This window comes from Perissodus microlepis, chromosome 22 (assembly GCF_051167445.1).
Source record: "Perissodus microlepis isolate ML-2025 ecotype Zambia chromosome 22, ASM5116744v1, whole genome shotgun sequence".
NCBI classification, from domain to species: Eukaryota; Metazoa; Chordata; class Actinopteri; order Cichliformes; family Cichlidae; genus Perissodus; species Perissodus microlepis.
In genome coordinates, this window is record NC_140481.1 from 32,425,438 (window position 1) to 32,445,812 (window position 20,375).

Below are 20,375 nucleotides of genomic sequence, written 5' to 3' on the forward strand. Positions count from 1 at the left end.
CCGTAATGCGCGTGGTGCGTAAACTGATGATGATGATGATAATAATAGTACAGATGTTTTCAAAGCTCTGTCCTGTCGGCAGCTGTTTAACTGTGTGCTGACTCTCAGAAGGATCGATCTGCGGCTGTTTGCTTTATCAGTGAAGATAATTAATTATTTTAGTGAATAGAAATCCAGTTTCTCTCCCCCCTCTGTTCTCAAACAACCAGTAATAATGGTTAAATTAAGAAATCTACTTGGAACCTGAAGTTTTCAATTAAAATAAATCACATCGAGTACCTCAAAGTACAGAACTGTGCAGCTAAAGTGATGCCACTTTATCAGCCACATAAATGATCCTTTAATTCAAAAGATGGACTCATGTCATTTTTCATGCTTCATACTGTCTTTCATTTTTCTACTTAAACACTCAGTACAGATGCTCACTAAAATCTATTTTCTCTTTGCTTTCCTGAAAACTTCCCTCCAATGGGACTGCAGTGGTGATTCCTTTGTTTGTTCAACCAAACATCCAACAATTTAAAATCTACAAGCCACTGCTGCACTGTGGTAGTATTTTGTATGCAGGCAAAAGAAGTCAAATGTCCAAAACCTGAAAGTTGCGTTTTATGGTTTATCCAGTTTGGCAAACAATAACAAAGATCCATTTCTGATGCTTCTCCTGTTTTGGTAAAAAAAAAAAAAAAAACCCCATAGGCCCTCCCCAGTGCATGCTGGTCCTATACCAGTCTCTTAATTTATAGAAAAAAATGGCCCCACAGTTCTTCCTGACTGACTTAATAAGATAAACAACAAAACAAAAAAATGATGCAAGTATTAACCTACAAATAAAACGTGTAAATAACAAACGATAAGTAAACCAACAACAAACTTTAACAAATTTCAAAATAATAAAAATAAAGAACAAATCGCTCCAACAGGGACTGCATGAAATTCTCCATCCATCCTTTTCTGGACACACGCTGCTCATGTGGTCAGTTTGCAGGGCTCACTTGAAATTATACCAGGAAATACAATAATAATGAAAAAAAGACTTATTAACAAACTGAGATAGTTTTATTAAAATACATAAAATCCTGAATTCACCCCTGACCTCATGTGACGTTCACTGTGACTGAGGTTCAGCTTAAAGAGGAACGTTTTAAAAACTCATTTCAAAGAACCTCATTTTAATGCTGACTCATCAGTTTCTTGATCTGTAAAATGTATTAAAAGGAAAATATTCCACTTTTAAAAAAGCAGAAACAAAACATACTTAATGCTCTGCATTAAGTATGTTTTGGTAAATCTGGTGTGTGTAGATCTGATGGAGACTTCAGGGCTTCACAGGACTCAGCGTCTCCAGCATACAGCTGTCAGCGACTCAGGTGTCAGTATAGTCTGCAGGGACAAACAACTGTTTTATTTCATATTTCTTATGTTCAGCAAAACTAAAAATGTCTCCAATAAAACAAATATTTTGCTAAAATATATGTTGTACAGTTTTTCTTAATTTTCTAACATATCTCTTATTCCCTGTTCTTGCTGACCCCTGTGCTGCAGTAACGTGAATTTCCCCAGTGTGGCTTTAATAAAGTCTGTGTCTAAATAATGAAGCTTTAAAAAAAAAAAAAAATAACTGTTTAGAGTGACGCTGTATAAAACACATTTCATGTGCTCTGTGTTTGTCCTTCGATGTGCGCTGCAATACTGGTCCAGCATGTAACATTTGGCATTTTCCCCATAAGAAAAACAACAAATTGTTTATTTATTTGTATTACATGTGCGTGTGAAACACGTTTAACCTCTAACACATTGGCACCAGCTACATACAGAGGAGTGTTACAAGATGAAGTAAGTTTGGTAAGACATTCATCCGGATCATTTTGGACACAACTGTAAATGTAAATATCTCAATGTTTCGACCACATTAAACTTTAATGCTTCCAAAATGAGATTGCTTGTTTCATTTTCACTTCCTGCCGACTTAGTTTCATTCTCTGCATATCCGACCTGCTCCAGTTTTGTTGATACTTCAGTGTTGCTATAACAGGAGCGTTACAGACCTGGGTCGGTGGTGTAGTACTCCAGATTATGGATCTCTGTCCACCTCCGCTGGACTTCTGATGGTCCTCTCCAGGGCAATGCACAGTCTGAGTAGAACAATATTAGATGAATTTCCAGCTTTATAAATAATAGATAAATTATGCAAAACACCAAAATTTCACAGTGAAACTCAAGCCCTCAATACATTAACTGGCACAGCTCTAAGCAACAACAGGTCTGAAAACACAGAAAACTTTGACAAATGACAAAAACAGTGTAAAATTTCTTACCGAAGTCATGCTTAATGTTCTGGTTCTCATAAATGACTTCATAGCTGTACTTAGACTTGTCATCCTTTGAAATCTCCACATGGGCTCTTATCTCCAAGGTGCCGTCTTTATTTGTCTCAGTGCCTGAGCTCATCAGACCCTTCTCTTCAGTTACAGTCTCCCCGTTACGCTTGATCTCCACGTCGGTGACTCCCTGGCCTCTGGCGATGCATGTCAAGAGGAGTTTTTCACCATCCTTCGAATTCTGTGCATACACCTCAACTTGAGCTGGAAGGAGAAAATGTAAAATGATGTACTCAGGGTGGATCGACACATGAGAACTGTACCTCTGATACCCCCAACTAACTACTGAAAACAGGAACTCTGCTGGAATGAGCAGGAAATGAATCCAGATGAATGTCTTGAGCATCTGAATCAAAAATACTTTCCAACACTCACAATGTGACTGCTCCTTGAAGATGAGCCGAAACGATACAGCTGTGGCACACCTGTCACGTACCAGCTACACTTTGTGCTCCATCAGTTTTTTGCTTATTGCACGTTTCTCCTGTTTCTGCAGCAGCACCTAATCTGACCGCATCACCCACGTGTGACCACAGGCACCGACTCCAGGCCTGCTGTTAGTAGCATGTCCGTCTGTTTGTTAGCTAGCAAGCAGCTTCCTGTGTGAGCGTGTTACATCCTGTTAGGCAGGTCTGAGCTGAACACATCTTATTGTTTTTAAGAGTTGTAGATTAAATTTCACATGTTTGTGTTGCTCATCAAACGCTCAGCACGTTAGTCCAAACAGTGTGATTAAGATGATCGATTATCACCATGATTCTGTTCTGACCAATGAACCGAGTCATGTTTTAGTGTTTTGGGGCTTTTCTGTTCCCCAGACTGTCTCTTTGAGTTCTCACGCTTCACTTCATCATTTTATCCGTTTCCTTTGTGACTCGGCAGAGGTCAGGATCACAGTGAGGAACAGACTGCTGCTAACAGAAATGTTTCAGCGTGTGTCAGAAGCTTCAGCTCCTCAGTGGTGCAAAGGTTATTTCATTATAACTGGAAGGCTTAATGAACATATTCACAGAATTCTAACCTTTTAAACTTCTGTGAGGGGGCTGCAGATGAAAAATTAGGTATACACTGACTCTCACATGGCAACGACTTCAGGATATGATCTATAAATTCATAAACCTGCAGACACATCTGCTGAAACTGCTTTTAATTTTACATCCTTATAGAGTAAAGTTCAAATTTCATTAATTAAATAAAATTTGAGTATTTCTTTGAAATTGAAAGCTTAAATAAGTAATTGTTGATAAACCTAGAGTGCAAAATTAAAAAGTAACAGCTTACAGAGCTCCACATGTGAGGAAACATTTAAAGCTGATGTCTTTCTGTCACTTCTGTTTATTCTTTTATTTATGAACTGCAGGTTAAAATCAGCTTTCAGGTTTTCACCACTGCTGCTGTATAAATACTTTTACTCGGGATGGGCCGATCTGGTATTACGTATCAGTCAGATCCTGACCTAAATTACTGGATCGCATATTGGGAAGAAATAAAACATGTAATCCGATCCATTAAATATCACAAAAGCACCTCACAAATCTTGCGACATGGCGTAACCCAGGCAGTGACCGGAGCACGTCGGAGCATAACGTATGACGTGATGTTGCGTGTGAGACCTGTCGGCGGTCTGGAGTTCACACTGAAAACATCTGGAGCCTCACTATGTGCTGCCAAACCAGGTGTTGTGCCAAGGTCAGCATCCCAGACAAAATTAGTTCCCACCGCGTTAAATATCTCAAGTTATATGTGATAGAAACAGCTTACACTGACGTCCATGTATCACGGCGTGTTTGCATTTATTTGCACCGCTTTCCACTCTGGATATCTGTTTATGTTCAGCTTTAAGCATAAAAGGGTCCATTTTTTAAAAGTTGTTAAATATAAACATTATTTTGTGCTGATGTCGCGCTTCTTTTTTTCAGAACCAAAGAGTTTTTGAAATCTGCATAAAATTGCATTTTAAAATACTTTTTGAATATTACCTGAAATAGTTAGAGTTCAAGTAACGTTAAAAGTTCTGATAAAGTTTAAATATAAAGATCAGTATTGTTGAACTGTGAACTAGTTTGGCTGCAGTGTATTTTTTGCATACAAGCATAATAGAATAGTTTCAGTGTTTTGTTTTTTATTATTAAATTTTAGTATGAACTTAGTACAAAATGCAGGAAGACATAAAAACTGTTTTATTGATTATAAAATAGACTATATTAGCTTCATATCAGTATCGGCAGATATCTAAATTTATGATATCGGTATCGGGCATAAAAAGTGATATTGTGCCATCTCGAATAATAATTACCACATAAACACTTCAAATATCAGAAAAATCAACATTTAACTAAATCCAGAGCAGAGACATAAAGTACTTACCTGACCTGACCTGAGGTCTATCTGTTAACACACAAAAGACAAAACAACATTTTTATTCAGGCAGTGCTTCATGTTTGATTCTTTTACCTGTATTCATATTTAAAAAAGACATTTTAACACAAATGTTAAAGAGCAGTGACTACTTTTGACACTGAAAGTCAAAAGTAGGGCCTTTTTTTGCAGCCCGCTTACACATCACAGCAGACTACTGTCAGGATGATATTTTTTGGGCCAAACAGACTCTGAACAGACTGTCCCGAACTAGATGAATAGAATCAGTATCAGGATAATACTAAATAATCATGACTAGGCAGGGAGGTGTTTTGGAGAAGGAGGAGATACAAGGTCAGACGTGAGCGGAGAAGGGGCCTTGAAGGGAGACAACAAGACTGTCACGTCGGTTCTGGAAGAAGATAGTGATAATAATGACGTGTTATTGTTTGGGCATAAAACTTTACAGCCTGAGTGAGCTTCACACCAACTCTGATATCGTCATCAGACCTCAGTCAGCAGCATGTTCATTAACATGCAGTGTGAATGAATCACATGCTGAAGTGTAATCCTACAGTTTACTGTGATCCAGACTAACTGTTGTTGAAAAGTTTCAGTTCTACATGCAGATGTGTCTGCGTGGAGACGGTGGAGGAAACGAGCTGCACACTGTCAGCAAACATCAATCATTTCTGTTCTGCACAGAAAAACGACATTTATGTCCCAGAGGGGTCAAAGTTATTGGCTCAGAAGCTGCAGACAGGAAAGTCTGACATCATGTCACATGACTGTGACCTTTGACCCCCTCATGGAGTCCTAATAAAATAATAACTGAAGGAAACAGTCTAAATTCCCTCAAATATGATACCTACATATATGTACCTCTGAATATAAATATTATTTATTAATCAGTTACAAATCAATCATCATCAAGTGATCCAAATTTGTTATTCTTGGACTCTAACTTTGCATGATACACACAAAATATTACGTCTTTCTCTTATGCTGAGCCTCAGTGCCCCCAATACACAACATAACTTAATGTGAGGATTTTGTACTGTTACTCAAGCCAAACAAGAAGATCTGCTCATTGTCTGTGGGAGATTCTAACAGATATTCCACTAAAATCACATCTTTGTTTAACAACAGGTTGAGCTACAATCTGCCCCACACCCCCTTTGCTTCTGGGCCCCACCTGCCCTCCACCTTGTCCCTGTTTGTCAGCTGTTCTCAGAGGTATCAGGGGGGATTTGTCAGGCTTGGAACCATTGCCAGTTTTCAGTAAGGCGTTCCCCAGACTGCAACCTGTGGCATAGCTCATTGTTATGTATTTATAATTTGTATTTGCAAGATACTTCCTCTAGAAATTGTTTTTTTATCTTAGAGGAAGAGGACATTTTTAACAAAAACTTCTATGTATTAATTATTGCAGGATTTAAAAAATAATTCAGTCCACCTGTGTTGAGAACAACCAACATATTGTACGTACCAGGATTGACAACTTTAGATAAGAGCAACAGAACAGCTGGAACTGCAAAAATCGCAGCCACCAGTACCGGTAGGACTGTAACTGTGGGTCTCAGAGCTCTGCTCCTAACAGTGTCACTCGGCTGAGTTCTCTCTGAAACACAGCAAACATTCACATTGGAACAATTTAAAGACACAACAACATGAAATAAGTCATTATTGCAGGCGAGAAACATGAAGAGCAATGTGTTGAATATTAAGCAGGAAAGGAAACCAATAAAATATAGGAATGTAGCGATATGCACGAGGCTGAAACTACAAAGTGGCAGGCACAGAGAAGGCATCGACACCTCCAGCCCTCTGCATGTCCTCCTTCACCACATCCATGAACCTCATCTGAGGTCCTCCTCCTGCCTGGCAGCTCCATCATATCCACCCTCCCTCCTCTGCACATGCTCAGACCACCTCAGCCTCTCTGACTCATAGCTGTCCTTCTGATGGACTCGTCTCCATCCTTCTCACTCTCAGTGAACATCTGAACATCTTCAGCTCAGCCTCCACCTTTTCCAAACCACCACAGCAGGTCTCACCACCATCTTTCACTTTTGCTGATTACCTTCTGCCACAAATCACCTGAACATCAGCACCAGTACACAGGCCTCTCTCACTTTCCACAATTCTCTTAAACAGGCTGGTTAAAGAGTCCACCGCCGAGCTCCAGTGCTCCTGGTCTTGCTTCCCTTCCACCTGCTCTCCTGCATGCACCGTCCTTCTCTCCATCACATCAGCAGCTCTCTCCTCCCTAAACGCATCCAAACAGATCAGGGCACAAATTTTATGTCTAAAATTGACAGAGCTCGGTGTCAACCATCACACTTCCAGCGCGTATCACCCGGAGAGTCAGGGTGCATTAGAAAGGTTCCACCAAACTCTGAAAAACATGCTTCGCAAAGTTTGCACTGAGTCGAGCCGTGAGAGGGATGAGGGGTTGCCACTACTGTTGTTGGGGTGTAACACTCATATATGACTAAAATGTCTGTAACGCAGGATCTAGTTGACCAACAGAAAACCTCACTATTTAATCTAAAGAAAGAAAACTGACAAATGAAAAACAACAAAGTTTCTTACTCCAAAGTTTCGTATCACTTATGTTTGTTGCTTCGTGAGTGACGTCACAGATGAACGTTGACAAGTCAGACTTTAGTATCTCCACGTGGTCTCTCCTCTGGAAGGTATCGTCTCCATTGGGAAGACCTCCTGAGCTCATCAGGCCGTCCTCTTTAGCGAGAACACGTCTGTTCCTTTTGATCCTCACAATGATGTCTTTTGTGTAGAAGCCTGTGGCGAGGCAGGTCAGGATGAGGTTTGTCTCCACTCTGGCCTTCTTTGCAAACACGTACACGACAGGCGGAGCTGGAGAGAGAAAAACAATGTGCACGAGGTAACTAAAAGATAACTGTACTTCTGTAATCAATAACTTAATAATAAATGTAATCACTCATTATAGCAGCTACTGCAATTTCAAACAGGCATGCTGCCGATACTAAAATTAGAAACCTGTTCACTTTCACAGATTTTAGATCTTTTTTAGTTATTGTTTCTGCCTTGGCTTAGCTCTCGCCACAGAGAATACATAATATGCAAAAGTGAAAAGGTGAAATAAAACTACATGTTAAAAACAATGAAAACTCATTATGCATGCATTTTTAATCTTTCTCCATCAAAAAAAAAAAAAAAAAAAAGCAGGATGAACTTCAGCTGCTTTCCTGCTCCTCCACATTTCAGCAAATCAGCATTCACATCCTGAACATCACCGCTGCACTACAAACTGCTGTTTTTCTGTTAGCACTGCCAGCATGTTTGCTTAGGCTGCAGCCAAATCTTTCTCTCTGTGCAGCCTGAGGATATAAATGTGATTTCAGTGATTTCACTTGGAAAAGTTCCACAGCTGCTTTGGGGTCTCCACACAGAAACAGCTCACCTGCACTGTAAACACTCAAAGTAATGAAATAAATGGTTAATGTCAACTGAAGTTTTTAAAAACACTCCTACTGTTACGGCTGGGGCAGCAGTCATGTGGTGGAGTGAATGAGGACCCAAGTTGCAGACAGCTGTGGAGGTTTATTTGTAGTGCTCAATAAGAAAAGGCGAGGGCAGAACTAAGCATAACCCTAAACTGGGAAAAACTAATAATAACAAAACACGAAACCATAACTCACAAAGTCACACGCAGGGAAAACAAGAGGAGGTACACAGGGGATGAAGAGCTGGGAATGGCGATCAGAGTGTGGCGCAGAGAGACGTAGAGACGCCCAAAAGATGCAGGATAACACAGATTAACACAGACGAACCAACGAGGAACACAGGCAGGCACACACTATAAATACACACAAGGTAACGACGGAACGACACACAGGAGGGGAACACAGCTGAACCTAAGTAGACACAACGAGACACGAACTTTCAAAGTAAAACAGGAAACAGACTGTTTTACAACACAAACTCGGGGACATGAACAGAACAGAGGAAAGACACAGGTAGGGATGATAAAACACTAGACACCTAAGAACTAATACAAAATCAGAATTAACAACACAAGGTGAAAATGAAACAAAACGCTGGGTCGAACGGACCATGACACCTACTCACTCAAACAGCTTAGGTTCATCTAATATTTTCTTCCATTTGAGCGATTTTGTCACCTGTAATCTAAAAAAATATAATTTATTTAAATTATTTGGCTGACATGTTTGGAAGATTTTGATTCCTGGGGTCAATGTGACCACAAGCATAAAAGATATTAGTCTTTACTGCAGCGGTCGTCAACTTTACACATTAAGATGAAGGTCAGGATCTACCATTTCAAATTCTAAGGCATAAAATTCTACAAATGCTGAAAAATATTGATTCTCCTCTGAACAAATGGTCAGTTTTAACAAGTTTAATTTAGAATAATATATGCTGAACTGAAAAATGACACAACAGTCTCAAATCTGCAGAGAAGGTAGAATATATCAAAAATATATAAAAGAAAAGCTGCGCTGCATTACACTGAGTTCTAGGGGAAAAGGGAGATGTTTAGATTTCACACTGAATAACAGGACAAATAACAAAGTTAAAAAAGAAGCACCAGCATTTCAAACCCAAACTATGCTAAACTGTCACAAAGGCTACATCCACGCTAGCCCAGATAAATTTGAAAACAGCGTTTTCGTCTAAAAACACTCCGCGTCCACACTATCGTTTTCAGTCGTTTTCACAGAGCTGTGCGTCCACATTGAAACGGCCAAAAAACGCTTACGTTCCAGTCCTGCGCATGCGTGAAATGCAAGACGATTCGTCCCGCCTCATTTCTGTCTGCTGTTTATTTACTTTCTGGCTTGTTGAAACATCGCGGCAGAATGTCGAGGAAAAGCACCGAGTCTTTTAAAATGACTAACAATGAGGTGGAGTTGTTGCCGTGAGTAACACAAAAGTACAAAGTTGCAAAAGCGAGTGAGAATTAAAGAATTTGAAGAAAAGCTCTCTGGAGCATCTACAGGCTGATATTAATCTTTAATAGTGCTGTCAAACAAAACAACTGCTGTATAATGTCTGTGAAGGTTCTCAGTCATCCAGGTCATCGTAGTCAAAGGAGCTTGCAAAGAAAAGCGTCTGGACTTCTTTAAGTTACTTGAAGACGTTTCACCTCTCATCCGAGAAGCTTCTTCAGTTCTAAGGTCAAATGGTGGAGAGTCCCAGATATAAACCTAGTGGGAGTTTCCCCCCACAGAGGGACAAAAGGACCCCCTGATGATCCTCTAATCGCTGTATAATTGCTGTATAATGCCCTCCGCCATCTTGGTTTAATTGGTCACATGACTGCATCACATGACTAAAATGTGTCATAGTTTTCAAAAAGTCTCCGTTTTTGCTGTCCACACTGCGACGCGAATGCACCGTTTTAAAATGTATGCTTTTTCTAAAGCGTTTTCAATCAGCGAAAAACGCAGTCTCAGTGTGGACGGGAGGCCAAAACAGAGAGAAAATAATGCGTTTTCAAAGAAAAACGCATTATTGTGGACATAGCCAAAGTCAGTGTGATAGCTTCTCAAGGGGATCAACCACTGTAAGAGGTGTGAGGGAGTGTGAACTCTTTCTTTGGGGAAAACCAAAGGTGTAAACCAGCTGTGTACTGCCTTTTGATTTGTAGAAGGTATTTAAACCCTGGGCTGTGTTGGAGGGAGAGACTCTGCTGGTCAGTGTCCTGATAGCCGCTCTCTCTCTCACCAAGCTTGGGTTTTTACTAAAGGATGTCAGCTCCCACTCACCGTCGTCTGCAGGCTTCATTAAATGAAAACTTCCATAACACCTGTAACCAGATATAATGCACAGTATTTCAGCTAACACTGTATAAAATCTACCAAAAGCTCATGTGATGACCGTGACTGCACAGCGTCAGTTAGTGCTCTGTAGTCGGGCTCATAGTTGGACACACCCAGTCTCAAACAGTCAGGAAGGTGTCTGTCAGTCGTGTCTTTCACTGCACAACAGGAGAGGACATTTTTCTCTGCTCACAAGTTCCCAGACGTTGCTCTCCTTTGCCCTCGACTTCAGTTTGGGCTTTTCTTCATCTACAGGTTGCTTGGGCACAAAGCAGGCAGACTGTTCTGTCATCGACCAAAGTGAATAAAAACTCACGCTCCCATTCTGAATGAAAGGGGTAGGTTTTCGGCTTCTTACGGACGCCATCTGCCATCTTACCCTGCTACACGGTCTGCAGTTTCAGCCAAATGACTCTGCAGCTTTGCACGTGACCCAATCAAACATCATGAGACATTTAGAGAAGTGACTGAACTTCTGATAGGTTAAGGTAATATATTAATAGCCTAAAATGCTTTGCGACCTACTTTCATTGACACAGAGATTGACAGGTTGAACAACTGGTTAGCGAACCCTGCTTTAGTGTGATGTAACAGCTGGGCAGATTTAGATTCTGAGAAAATACAATGGAGTACAAGTAACCCCCCCTCAAAAAAAAAAAGAAAAAAAAGAAATTGTTTTTTGAAACTCTCATTCAGTGAGAAAAGATTTAAGAGAGCTACTGTTTTGGCTGAAATGTAAGACTTTCACAGCAGAACCACAGTTACCATGAAGCTCAAACTGGGATTTTGACTGGCCTCAGAACTGATTACTGTCTGACGCTGATCACCTGTTTTTCCCTACAGTTTGTTCAAAATTCATTTTAGTTGTAACTGAAATGATACCTGCCTTTCAAACAGAACTCCTACACACCAGGTGATACTTAAAGACATAAAGGTATAAGACCAAACTTCTGGGTCACAACTAACTTAAAAGACAAACAAACAGTGTGGTCATGCATTTATTACTAAATCTACTAATGAAGATTATAACAACAGAAAGATTATTAAATACATACGGGCTTCTTGTAGTTGCTTTTTCCCCCTAACCAAGAACATCTTCAGCCATTCGATGCACACATTCTCCAGGTATCCCTTGATGCGCTCTTTCATGGCCTGATCACTGTCCCACTCTCTCATGGTGAGTTGGGCCTCTGGAATCGCGGCGATCCAGGATTTGTGTTTAGAATCGAAGGAAAGGAGGTCGTTTCCATCATAGGCGTACGTGTGCATAGCGCGATGAAACTTGAGCGTGCCATCAGGCTGCATTTTGCCCTCACAGCCACGCATCCCCTGAAGAACGTGGACAACTGAAAGACGGGCGAAATAAATAAAGGCCAGGTTACAGATTAAAAAATAATCACTACGAGGAAACAATGTAATAAAGTGGGTACAACCTGAACACGAATAAAGTAATTAAAACCCTTCTGATTTAAACAAATGAGCAGGAATAACTTTGTCCTGACTTGAAAAACGTAAAAGACATTTTTATAGAGAAACGCTTCAGTTGGAGATCAACTTGGTGCTCTTGTTAATGGTATTGACATTTCGTGGAGCTTACCCAAGTCATTCTGTCTCATTTGATTCATTAGGCTTTCTAACCACTGTTCCTCTGTGCCTTTTCCGCAGTAATCAGCAGATAAACACTCTCTCATCCACTCCTGTTTGGGAACTTTCCTCTCACTCTCACTGTCGTAGTACTCGGTCATCCTGCCGTCCAGCAAACCCATGGCTGTGAACTTGTGGATGCCCGGAGTGCCGTCGGGTTTGGAGAGCGCCGTGTAGATGCAAGTGAGGGAGTGAATCTCTGAAAGTCACAAAGGGAAGAAAAACATAGAAAGATATTTATTTACTCTGCACAGCTGAGAAGCTCCAGCTGACTGCGCTCTCTTCTCCTCTCTTATTCACTGTCTGTTGCTTGTTTAATAAATCTGCCTTCACTACCTCTGCTCCTCACATGTTCACCTTTCCACCTGTCTCCCTCTCGTTCACACACATCTATTCTGTCTTGCATCTACTGACTTTCATTCCTCTTCTGTCCAGAGCATACCTTCACCTCTCCAGGCTCTCCTCCACCTGCTCCCTATTACCTCAACTCCATTTCTCCTCATATCTACACCAGTGTCATAAAAGGTTTTCTGCAAAGAGCTCAGTCTGCCCAGCAGACGGCGCTAACTCTCACAGTGCTTCCAGTACTCTTCAGGTGTGACAGTGATCTGTGTAGGAGTTAGATGACTGCATCATTCACCCCAGTACCAGGACGGTGAGCGAACTGCAGGGGTCCAGCAGTGTGCTCACCAGAGGTGGGAGGTAAATGACCTGATACCATCCAGGCCTGTTGCTTTTCTGGACTTAATCTTCTTTAGCTCCTTCCTCACGTGATCAGCACTCAAGAAGGGAGGGGTTTGTCAGGTGAGGGGGCGAGAGACAAGGAAGTGAAGTGGTGACACACTAAATGTGGGAGTGATATTTGGATTGGAGGGTGGTGGTGGAGGGGTGAGACAGGGGGAGGAAGGATGCATGGGGCAGTCTCAGGTGGTGTGAAGTAGGATAGCAGATGTGGGTGGGGTCTGACAGTGCCATGATGCCTGCCGCGTCGCTGTGTCGTGAGCCAATTTTGTCGGCCGTGCACGTCTCAATTTTGGTAACGTGGTGTGTTGTGCCGCAGCCATCGCAGCTGGGTTGAAGGGAGGAGAGTATGATGGTGTTGGGTTTCCCTGCCACTTTAACGACGTCCCACAGAAGCTCAGAGACATACACAGAGATGCTGGAAGAGGCTGGAAACTTGAGTTAGTGGAAAAATCTTTGCAAAAAGCACTCAACAAAGTCTTGGCTTCTGGTTTTGACTTCTCCTCCTACTCACTGGAGCTGGTGATACTGTCTGAGTGACAACATCTGTTGCTCAAGCCAAGACTTTATGCTAGATTAGGCCGCTTCCTGAGGCAACCCAAGGAGTACTAGGAGTACACTGGCTTGTGCCCCCCTTGGCTTGGTTATGCACATGGACAGGCCTCTGATGATTTAAATTGAATGGTCTTTATTGGCATTAAAGTTATACAGTTACACGTTATACACAGTATTGGCAGTATGCTGAATTGTGTATTTGTTAGTGACTAAAAGCCTGAATGAAAACACGTTGTACGATGTATTTTTTTCATAAGATGCTGAAGATTAATAAAATAGAATCTACCATAATTCTACTAACTAATGAGCAGTTTTATAAACAACACAGGGGGAGGTTTGGGCAGGTCCCTACTAACGAATTACACACACACACACACACACACACACACACACACACACACACACACACACACACAACTTCTGATTTCTAAAAGTTCATAATCATGAGTAAACCGACCTCTGCGTGTCTGCTGTACCCGTGCGCTCATGTTACATCACTGACATGAAGTAAATAAAAACGCATTATATGTTCCGTGAAGTAACGGTCCTTCTTTACTTTCACTTTCATTAAAATATCCTGAAAAAGTAAACTCACCGCTGTTGGCAGCCAGTCCTGCCCCCAGAAGGACGAGAACTGTGACGAAGAACATCTGACACATACAGAAGACCTTCTTCTCATTTCTAAACTCTCTTTTATTTGATTTTTCGACCGTGTTTTTTCTTCATCTTCTGAGATACCTATTTCCTGCCTGCGGCGCGTTCACGGCCTGCTCTGAATTTAGACACTATATAAATGTCGCGTTCAATGCACGTGTATTTTTTCGCGTGTTTTGTGTCTACCAGTGAGTATTAGGACCATATTAAGAAAAAAATTATTATCAATCATGTCATCAGCTATGTGAGCAACATTTCACACACACAGGAAAAGATCTCAGCAGGTACTTAAACGCATGTTAACAAATACTGCAGCAGTAAGTTGCAGTATATGGACAGAAATCAAGTTATTAAAAAAACAACAACTAAGGAGTGACAAGATTCAGATATTCAACAAAAAGGAAAGATAATTTCTATGAGAACATATATTTAAATATACTACAGCTGGAAACAGCTGGAAGAACACAAATGGTCAAAGAATACTGAAAAATAAATAACTGTTTGCCGCCCCGGGCGAACACTCCCTCTGCCCCCCCCCCCCCCCCCCCCCCCCACACACACACACACACACACACACACACAAAACTTATTAAGGATTAAGGATTGTACATTCACATAAAAAACTGTTGTCGGAACCATACTGAATTTCACCAGAGAAACACACACACACATGAAGAGAGAGAGAGAGTATGCATAGTATGCAAACGGCTACCAAACAGCCATCATAATTCGTCATACAACGAGAACAGGACAAATCAACAACTGACACTGACTCATTAATGTTAAAATCTGTAACCTAATGTACTGTTTGGAGTTTAGTCTGTAACTGTTGCTATTTTTACCATTTCTTCTTGGAGCAACTGTGACCCACATAATTTCCTTAGGGATTAATAAAGTATTCTGACTCTGATTGTTTCAGGATGACCTGCCATCATCCAATCACACATCTGCTTACCTGCATCTTTTGCTCGTTTCTCCTCCTCTTCTTTTCTCTTTTTTCTAAACTGAGCACCTGATGGCTTTGAACTTCTCTTGTCCATCTTCCATTGGTTTTAATTTTGCACTCCAGTATGAACACAAATCCCCCACCCCGAGGATCACCACAACATAACCTAACAGACCTGCACCTTAGTTCACAGATTCACTTTGTCTAAGGTTTATTTCTGGGATTTCACACAACCCAGTATTCAAATCATGAATCCATAATGGGCTTGGATTTACAACATTATGAATGAAATGTGCTCTATTTGAAAGCAGCAGCCCCCCCCCTCCCCTTTCGATGGGTTGTGAGACTTTAAATCATCAAACTGTAAATTATAAATTTAAATTGTCATTGATCCCTTTACCCCGAGTCCTAAAGTGTATATTTATTTTCTTACTCTTCTTATATTTATTGTTTTCTTGCACTGCTGTAACTGGAGCCTCGTCGTCTCGTCTCTATATACTGGACTGTATGTAGCGGAGATGACAATAAAGTTTACTTTGACTTCAGCAGCGAGCAGGCGCACCGAGAAAATTATAAGTCTGTATCATGATGTCTGGTGTTTTCGTGTTTGCTGGTTTGTTTTTATTTTGTTTACTTTGCGAGTTGGTTATTAGATGCTGCTCCAGCCGGTCAGAGAATCCCCCGCCGCCCCGCCCTCTCCTCCCTGTGCTGCAGGCGCACCTCGCTAACGGAGGGCGCCCTTACTCCCAGCAAATGGGCGATAGAAAACCGATCGGTGCCTGTACCATTCCCAATATGCGCTGGCTGACGTCGGGGCAGCACGAGTACGAGCATTTTTTTTTTTTTTTTTTTTTTTTTTGCCGATGCCCGTGATGCCGCCCGCCACCACGATGCCGCTCCGGGCAACCGCCCGTGTCGCCCGTATCAAAAACCGCTACTGCTCATGATGAATAAATGCTTAAGTTATTTTCCCATTTATCAGCACTGGTTCCTTGCGGCTTTACATTTCACTGAGGGAGGTTCAATTTAAGGGAAAATCAATGAATTCTCTTAGACTAAACTTAAGAAAGAGAGTAAAAAAAAAGTTGTCCCTCAGTCGTTCTTGTCTCTGCCTGCTGTAAATACACATAAACAGACACAGACGAAATCTGAAGCAGCTGAACTTTAAAGTTCACAGTTTGAGTACAGACTTGTTCTCAGGCAGCCGAGTGTCTTTAAAATGAGTCGTTTTAACACTGATGGTCTAATGCGGTGACACCTGGAGACATTAAAGGGATCAATAAATTTGAATTTCACGCTAATTATAACATCAGAAGGACCAACATGAATTTCTTGTCCTCTGATTCGCTCCAGTCTTGACATGTGGATTCTGATTACCCAATAATTTCAACAGGCAGCCTGTACAGTTATTTTTCTGTCTTTGCTTTAAGGGATTTCTTTTTCTTTATGTGTACAATAAAAATACCCGCTACACTTTCTATCACATAGATAAAAAAAAAAACCTTCAGGTTCTGCAGAGATTTTATTTTGCACAAAGTAAATCTGATGGAAAAGAAACTTTTTATAAAATGTTTGACACAAGTGCCGTGCTCTGTCATCACAGCTCTAAAACCCTTTGGCTGTGGTGTTACCGCTGCTGTGTTTAGCTTTGTGTTCATGTTGACAGATCTGAGCTCATAAACACTGAACAAAAATGACTTTTAATGAAGTTACAGCCACACAAAAGAAGACTTCTGAGTTTAAACAAAGACCGGCACATGTGAGAAGTTCACCGCCCCACAGAGACCCCAACAGTTTTTCCATAGCATGTTCATTTCTGCAGTAAAGTTTGAAATTATTATTATTATTATTATTATTATTATTATTATGGGGACTGACTCTCTGTGGAGCCTCAAGTGGACATTAGCGGAACTGCAGTTTTAAAAAGCGCTTATTTATCTCATAATGTTGCACAAAATGTCACATTTTCAGCTTTTCAGTCAATACTTTTTTCTATTAACTTTTCTAAACATATTTTGGTTGTTAAGAGTGTAAAGGCTGAGAAAGTAAGATGAGGAGAAGCGTGTAAGAACCGATGAAGACGACTTAATGTCCTTAAATATCAGTGGCTGTGATCTAAATCTAAACACGTACATTCCTCTGTAACATTCTTTTAGCCTGAAATGTGACGACTTCTCATAACGTGATCCAACAAACACACACACAAAAATATGCATAACCAGTCAAAAGTACCACCTTTTCATTCAATGTTCTTGAATGAACATTGAGGGGTGTGCGTGACCCCTCACATGGACTCTTCTTCCTCCTCCCATCCAGCAGACGCTATCGCAGCATCGGGGCACGATCCTCCAGCCTGCGAGACAGCTTTTTCCTGCAAGCCATCAGACTCCTGAACTCAGCTCCCCCACTCCCCCTCACCACACAAACCACTAACGAACTCTATTGGACTCCGCACACCGCTGCCTTTGTAAATACAGATGCTGCTCTATGGACAATTCTACTCTCAGCAAACCTGCTCATGTTGATCACTTTATTTCACATTATAAACTGTAAAGCTGCTACGTTGGTCATTTTAAACCACTTCAAAGTCACTTTAAATCTCAATTGTAAATTTTAGATTGTTATTAACTCTTTTACCTCAAAGTGTAAAGTTACTCCCCTTACCTCAGTCTCAAAATGTATATATGTATTTATTCTTCCTATTCTTACTGTTCCTATATTTATTGTTCTTTTGCACTGTGTGTAACTGGAGCCTCGTCGTCTCATCTCTCTATATGCTGAACTGTATATAGCAGAGATGACAATAAAGTTGACTTTGACTTTATTTTTACTACTTTTTACATTGTAGATGCAAACTGAAGACACCAAATATATGAAGCAATATATATGGAATTATGTAGCAAAGAAAAAAATGGATAAATAACTCTAAATATGTTTTAGATTCCTGAAGTAGCCGCCCTTTGCTTTGTTGACAGCGCTGCAAACCCTCGGCCTTCTCTCAGTGAGCTTCATGATGTCGTCACCTGAAATGGTTTCACCTCACAGGTGAGCCTGTCAGCGTTCATTTGTGGAATTTCTTGCCTTCTTTATGGAGTTGGGACCATCAGTTGTGTTGTGCAGAGGTCCGGTTGGTACACAGCTGACAGACCTATTTGACAACTGTTAAAATTCATATTATGGCAACAACCAATCAGCTAAGAGAAACAATAGTCCATCATTACTTTAAGAACTGAAGGTCAGTCAGTACAGAAAACTGCTAAAACTTTAAATTTGTCCCCAAGCACAGTTGCAAAAACCATCAAGCTCTACGATGAAACTGTCTCACATGAGGACGCCCCAGGACAGGAAGACCAGGAGTCCCCTCTGCTGCTGAGGATACAATCATCCGAGTCACCAGCCTCAGAAATCACAAATTAACAGCTCCTCAGATTAGAGCCCAGATAGATGTCACACAGAGCTCCAGTAGCAGACACATCTCTACATGTTCAGAGGAGACTGTGTGAATCAGGCCTTTATGGTCAAATAGCTGCTAAGAAACTGTGACTAAGGAAAAGCAACAAGCAGAGATTTGTTTGAGCCAAGAAACAGACATTAGACCGGTGGACATCTGTGCTTTGGTTTCATGAGTCCAAATTTGAGATATTTGGTTCCACGAATGGTCAATACATGTCTCTGTCCTTCCTATCGTGAAGGACAGAGGAGGAAGTGTAATGGTGTGGGGGGGCTTTGCTGGTGACGCTGTTGGGGATCTACTCCAAAGTGAAGGCACACTGAACCAGCATGGCTACCACAGCATCCTGCAGTGAGATGCATCCCATCATTTATTTTTCAACAAGACAATGACCCCAAACACACCTCCAGGCTGTGCCAGGGTTATTTGACCAAGAAGGAGAGTGATGGAGTGCTGCACCTGATGGCCTGGCCTCCACAGTCACCTGACCTAAACCCAGTGGAGATGGTTTGGCACTAGATGGACTGCAGAGGGAAGGCATAAGGACCAACAAGTGCTCAGCATGAGTCATGAAGCTCAATGAGAGAATGCCAATAGTGTGCAAAGCAGTAATCAGAGCAAAGGGTGGCTACTTTGAAGAATCTAAAATATAAAACATGTTTTGAGATATTTTACACTTTTTTGTTTACTACATGATTCCATATGTGTTCATTCATAGGTTTGATGCCTTCAGTGAGAATCTACAATGTAAATATTCATGAAAATAAAGATCTGATGACTTGGCAGAATAGGATGGCGTTAGATATGTTACTGTCAGAGAAGGACGGTGTCACGTCCGGGTGGCAGACGTGTGGAGTTGTAGAAAGGACCCAAAAGGTGGCAGCTCTGGTGCAGGTGAGTATTTATTTACAGGAGTGGGTACAAACAGCAAAGGTGGGTGAACATGAAACTGGAAAACCTAAACTGGATAAAACTAACAAAACAAACCAGAAACGAAGATGCAGGGAGGTCCGGGAAAATGCATACGGAGAGACGCAGGGAGACCGAGGGGAAACAACGCAGACGAACCAGCAACGACTAAGACAGAAGACGAGACTTAAAAACACTCAGAGAACACAGGGAGATCACACACAGGTGGGGGACACAGCTGGGAGTGATAAACGTGATGAGACTAGGGAGGCAAATTGAAAACACTCACATAAGACGCAGACCTTCAAAATAAAACAGGAAACACATACACGCAATGACACAACACACAAACTTCACACAGACTGGGGAACACATAGGAACATGAAAACAAAACCCAGAATAATAATAACTACTAAAACATAAACACGGAGTCACAAACGGATCATGACAGACGGGCTCATTCAAAGCTTTCATGCAGCAGTGGTTTGGTAGGTGGGGTGTTTTTGTGTCTTCTTTTTTAGTCTCTGTTGCAGTTGCAGTGGTCTTGCTGGCTGTCTGTGGATGCTGCTTCATTCCCTGCTGATCGACACTGCACTAACCATCTACATGCATCACCAGATAGGGCAGAAAGAGAAGACGTAAGAAGACGACCTACAGCTGTATCATGACACTACAGACAGTACAGAGGTGTAAGGCAGTAATGAGAGTTATGTTAAAACTCAGACAGGAGAAAGATGAACCTGAGGTATTAGCAGAAAGTGGTGCGACACAAACAACCTGCTGCTTAACACCGAGAAGACCAAGGAGCTCATCGTGGACTACAGGAGGAGTGCTGACCCACATCCACCCATCCACATTAAGGGGACGGCTGTGGAGCGTGTGAGCAGCTTCAAGTTCCTGGGAGTCCA

General features: G+C 41.4%; 1 protein-coding gene across 1 annotated transcript; it reads right to left on the bottom strand.

Moving 5' to 3' along the window:
* Nucleotides 1–45: 45 nt before the first annotated feature.
* LOC146363587 (zinc-alpha-2-glycoprotein-like) lies at nt 46–14,260 on the bottom strand. The gene is made up of 9 exons (XM_084920139.1): nt 14,103–14,260; nt 12,165–12,410; nt 11,623–11,913; nt 7,332–7,616; nt 6,226–6,357; nt 4,746–4,766; nt 2,316–2,582; nt 2,046–2,132; nt 46–1,380 (listed from the first exon to the last, which is right to left on the bottom strand). Exons 1-9 carry the CDS (start codon nt 14,164–14,166, stop codon nt 1,364–1,366), a joined length of 1,410 nt encoding a protein of 469 aa, XP_084776265.1. The 5' UTR covers nt 14,167–14,260; the 3' UTR covers nt 46–1,363.
* Between the last annotated feature and the right edge of the window lie 6,115 nt (nt 14,261–20,375).

What these genes read in the sequence shown, in the direction of transcription:
- LOC146363587 (XM_084920139.1), bottom strand. Translation starts at nt 14,166, where the DNA reads ATGTGTCAGATGTTCTTCGTCACAGTTCTCGTCCTTCTGGGGGCAGGA. An exon ending in AGGACTGGCTGCCAACAGCG is followed by an intron (nt 12,411 to 14,102) that starts GTGAGTTTACTT and finishes TGTGACTTTCAG; the next exon opens with AGATTCACTCCCTCACTTGC. An exon ending in AAGTGATACGAAACTTTGGA is followed by an intron (nt 6,358 to 7,331) that starts GTAAGAAACTTT and finishes GCTGTGTTTCAG; the next exon opens with AGAGAACTCAGCCGAGTGAC.